Raw genomic sequence first — 5,004 nt, 5'->3', positions numbered from 1 at the left:
ATGGTTTGGGCGACAACGATTTCAAAAAATACATGTCGCGAAAGTCCTTCCGAAATTTAGGGATAGCGTTTGCCAAAGCTCACGAGTACATAAAGAGTGAGGTGTTGCTGAAAATAAGCCGTCAAATATCATCGGCAGAGCCCTCCAGGAGGCAGAACGATAATAGCCCAAGCACCCTGATGGGCGGGGTAAGCAGGTTGCAGCCGCAAAACCAGCAGAGATCTGGAAGGCCGGCAAGGGGCTTGGGACGTTACAGCAATTATACGCAGTTAAATACCCCGAGAGCGGCAATTTACTCGGTCAATCAGAATAAAGAAGACTGGAGTCGGTCGGCACCAATGATAACAAAGGGCCGAAATGTTAGATGTACTGCATGTTTCATAGAGACGTTGGTCATTACACGGAAGAGTGTGTTCAATTGAAGGAGAACATTGAAGATCTTATAAGAAAAGGGCGATTGTCTCAGTATTGAACTCAGGCGGGTCACACCCGACAGCAAAGTACACAACCAAGGCAAACCGAGTACCGAAAGCAGGGAGATTCCTCAATGCAAGATGATACCTATAGATAGAATCATGCGGAAACATATAGACAAGGAAACATTTCGATAGGGCGCAAAATTACAATCGATGTCATTACCGGCGGACCGGTATACGGGGGTTCTGTGAGCGGAGCGAAATAAAGTTTGTCGGAATACCGGCACATAGTGAACGCACTGAGCGTAGAGGAGCGACCTCGACCTTCCCCCATGCTTTCGATATCCTTTTCGGAAGCAGATGCTAATGGAATAGTTTTCCCTCATGATGATCTGTTGGTACTGGTATTGACGGTTAATGGAGCAGATATTAAGCGGGCACTCGTTGATGGCGGAAGCTCCGCCAATATCCTATTTGCTAGAGCTTTTGATTCCATGAGAATTGGCCGAAAATACTTAACGCCAGTGTCTTATCCCGTGATAGGTTTCAATGGGTCAACGGTAAGACCTGAGGGTAGTATAGCCCTTCAAGTTAGAATGGGAGAAGGTCCGGCAGTAAGAGATGTTATGGTGGAGTTTTTGGTGATTGATGTGCCATCCACCTACAACGCTATTGTCGGTAGACCTTTAATTCATGACATGCAAGCTGTAGTCTCGACATACCATTTAACGATGGTATATGTGTCCAATGGTGGAACGACAGAGCGCGTACGGGGGAGTCCAACTATGGCAAGAGAGTGTTACGTTTCAGCACTAAAACTGTCAAGCCGACAACATACTTGCGAACAGACACCATTTAAGCGGGAACGAGTTCCCTCTACACATGATTTGGCCATGGAAAATTTCGATACTCGGCCGGTAACTGCGTCGCGTCCCTCCCCAGGAGGCAAGATCGTAGAGATCGAGTTGCAGCCTGGGGTCCCTGGAAGGGTAGTGCGCGTTGGATCCGATATGGATGTCAACACACGTTGCCATTTGGTGGAGTTGTTACGGGAAAGCGCTGACGTGTTTTCTTTCTCGGCAGATGAAATTCCTAGCATACATCCTGATCTCATGGTACATAAGTTAAATGTTGACAGGAGAGCAAGACCAGTCCGGCAAAAGAAAAGAAACTTTTCAACAGAAAAGATGGAGGCCATTCGGTTAGAAGTCAACAAGTTGCTAGCGGCGGGGTTTATCGAGCCCTGCACTTATCCTGAATGGTTAGCAAATGTGGTTATTATCAGGAAACCGTCAGGGAAGTGGAGAATGTGTGTGGACTTCACGGATTTGAATAAAGATTGCCCGAAGGATTGCTATCCCATACCGAGAATAGACAGACTTGTAGATTCAACTTCCGGTCACGCCCTGTTGAGTTTTATGGATGCTTTCTTTAGATATCATCAGGTCAGTTTGTATGAACCGGATCGAACCAAAGCGACATTTATCACCGATGCCGGGGTATTCTGTTACAAGGCTATGCCGTTTGGGTTGAGAAACACAGGGGCCACATATCAGAAGTTGGTAGACAAAGTCTTCGCTAATCAGAAGGGAAGGAATGTAGAAGTGTACGTGGATGACTCGATTGTGAAAAGACGTTTGGCCGCGGATCACGTTGCCGATTAGAGAGAAACTTTCGAAACTCTTCGGTATTACCTGATGAAGCTGAATCTGGAAAAGTGCATTTTTGAAGTTCGATCAGGAAATTTCCTCGGGTTCTGGTAAGCGAAAGAGGGATAAATGCTAACCCCGATAAAGTTGAGGCAATCCTTAGTTTACCGGAACCAAAGTCTATAAAAGATGTACAAAAGCTTACTGGTCGAATGACGGCATTGACAAGATTTATCAGCAAGTCAGTTGATAAAGCCTTACCGTTCTTTGTGGTTTTGCGCCATAACAAAACATTTGTATGGGGGAAAGAGCAATCAAAGGCATTCGAGGCCGTTAAGAATCACTTGAGGTCTTTACCCACTGTAGCAAGGCCGGAACAAGGAGAAACACTACAATTGTATATTTCCGCGTCAGCAATGACAGTAGGAGCGGTGCTCCTAGTGGAACGGCAAAAAACTCAACTGACTATTTATTTTGTAAGCCACGTCTTGAATTCTGCCGAAAGACGATATCTGTTAGTGGAGAAGATCGCATACGCAGTAGTTGTAGCTGCGAGAAAGTTACGGCCTTATTTTGATGCACATGCAATCGACATTCTGACAAACCAGCCGTTAGAGAAGTCTTTACAGAAGATGGAAACGTCAGGTCGCCTACTAAAATGGGCGGTGGAGTTGTCGGAATACGTTATTACATATAAACCAAGGGTATCAATCAAAGCCCAAGCGTTGTCTGACTTCATTGTGGAAACATCTTATTACGAAGTAGAGGAGGATACCGGCACATGGAAGGTATCAGTTGATGGCTCATCAGCTTCGACCGGTTCAAGGGCTGGAGTAATTATGATCTCTCCCTAAAGAGATGTGTTCGAGTATGCTGTCAAGTTCAATTTTAAGGCCTCAAACAATGAGGCCGAGTATGAAACAGCCTTGGCAGGAATACAGCTATGCATGTCTGCAGAAGCAAAGCGTATTGAGATGACAACTGATTCGCAACTGGTGGCAAATCAGTTCAATGGCCCTTACGAAACTTAGGAGCCGACCATGACGGCATATTTGGCAAAACTCAAGAGTATAACAACCAATCTGGAGTATTTCGAAATAAAATTGGTTCCTCGAGCAATAAACACGCAGGCAGACGCACTGGCTAAACTTGCAAGTTCGAGCTTTAATGATTTAGAGAGGACGGTAATGGTAGAAATTTTGGAAAGAAAAAGTGTTGAAGAGCAAGCCTCTAAGGAAGTAAATTGTACAAGTGAAGGCCGAGAATGGTATGACGATATCTTGGCTTACAAAATACACAACGTCCTGCCCAGTGACAAGGTTGGGGCGAGAAAAATCAAGAAAGACAGCGTTTGGTTTATTATGTTTCAGGGCACATTATATAAGCGGGGGTTTTCGTTACCATTACGAAGGTGTATAATAGCGTATGAATTGGCAAGGCTGATAGAAGAAATACACGAAGGCGATTGTGACAATCATGCGGGGGGTCGGTCAATGTCCTTGGAAACAATGAAGCAGGGCTAATATTGGCCGACAATGAATGCAGACACCATGGACTACGTCAAAAAATGCGATAAATGCCAGAGATATGGGCCGGTGCTTAATCAACCCCCGAATGATTTAACGCCCATTCTCAATCCGATTCCGTTTGCTCAGTGGGGAATGGATATTGTCGGACCATTCACGTCAGCAACGGGTGGTCGTAGGTTTTTGAAAGTAGGGATAGACTACTTCATCTGGAAAAGCATCTTCACCCGGTTTGGGTTGCCGGCAGCAATGGTGTTTTACCATGGTTCCCAATTTTATTGTGGCCCGGTAAAAAAATTTCTCGGCATATATAAGGTAAAGTTTGCATATGCAGCGGTGTGTCACCTGCAATCTAATGTGCAAGCTGAAGCTGCCAACAAACAGATACTGGGGGCAGTCAAGAAAAAGGCGGAGGACGCCAAAGGCCTATGGGAAGATTTGATACCTGAAATTTTATGGGGAAATCGTACGACAACAAGAGAAGCTACAGGTGAATCACCTGTCAACCTTGCTTTCGGCACGGAAGCAGTGGTCCTGGCTGAGGTAGGCCTTCCGACGTTCCGAATACAACATTTTTGTGAAAGCCAAAATGATTTGCTGCTTATGCAGCAATTAGATTTTTTACCGGAGATAAGGTTGACGGCTGCTATAAAATCTGTTGCATACAAAAACCGGATGAGCCATGCTTATAATCAGCGCGTCAATTATCGTCCCATGGAAGATGGAGACTTAGTTTTGCGTAGAACGGCTGCAACCGGCAAAGGGAACGCAGAAGGTAAATTTACTGCCACTTGGGAGGGGCCTTATCAAATATACGAAACTCTACGGCAAGGGTCTTATCGGCTAATAACCCTAGAAGGGGTGCCCTTGAAGAACGTTTGGAATGCTAGTGTGCTAAAGAAATATTTCATGAAAAGTTTAAGGTGTTCTATTTTACGTAGTATAAATCTAGATGACATGTAGTTATGCGTACGTTAATGGTATTTACTAGCATTGTAATTTGTTTTAGTACCCATGAAATACACTCACTCTACCTACTTTCGATACGATCTGATCACAGCCTAGCTAGCTGACTCGGTCGTTCAAGTGAGGGTAAGAGAATAGAAATGAAAATACAATGGACCTCAAGGCGAGTTGAAAGATCAGTCTGATCCACTGCCTTTGCTCGACCTGGTAAAGGTTGGATATGTAATATCGGTATGCCTTTTATCCGATAACGAATTACAGGCATGTAGACACCCATTTGTGTCTCCCCAAAACCAAACCCAGTGATGAGTACCTTTCATGTCGAATCATAGTCGAATGAAACGAAAGTGTGGAAAGTCTAGTGTTGCGGAAAGTTTTATTTCTTTTCTCTTCTCTCTGTTTTTGAAAACTTTATTTTAAGAAAACAGACAATCCAGTTTGGTTGGT

General features: G+C 44.6%; 2 protein-coding genes across 2 annotated transcripts; both read left to right on the top strand.

The window, feature by feature from the left end:
- The first annotated feature begins 3,105 nt into the window (after positions 1-3,105).
- On the top strand, positions 3,106-3,588 carry LOC145627865 (uncharacterized). Its single transcript, XM_081680209.1, has one exon. The coding sequence runs from the start codon at positions 3,106-3,108 to the stop codon at positions 3,586-3,588; it is 483 nt and encodes a 160-aa protein (XP_081536335.1).
- A 12-nt stretch (positions 3,589-3,600) lies between these two features.
- Positions 3,601-4,554, top strand: LOC145627858 (uncharacterized). The gene has a single exon (XM_081680204.1). The coding sequence runs from the start codon at positions 3,601-3,603 to the stop codon at positions 4,552-4,554; it is 954 nt and encodes a 317-aa protein (XP_081536330.1).
- The last annotated feature ends 450 nt before the right edge of the window (positions 4,555-5,004 follow it).

Source organism: Chenopodium album, chromosome 1, assembly GCF_948465745.1.
Source record: "Chenopodium album chromosome 1, dcCheAlbu1.1, whole genome shotgun sequence".
Classification (NCBI taxonomy): Eukaryota; Viridiplantae; Streptophyta; class Magnoliopsida; order Caryophyllales; family Amaranthaceae; genus Chenopodium; species Chenopodium album.
Note: the sequence above shows the minus strand (reverse complement) of the source record. Positions and strands in the feature narration are given on the sequence as shown.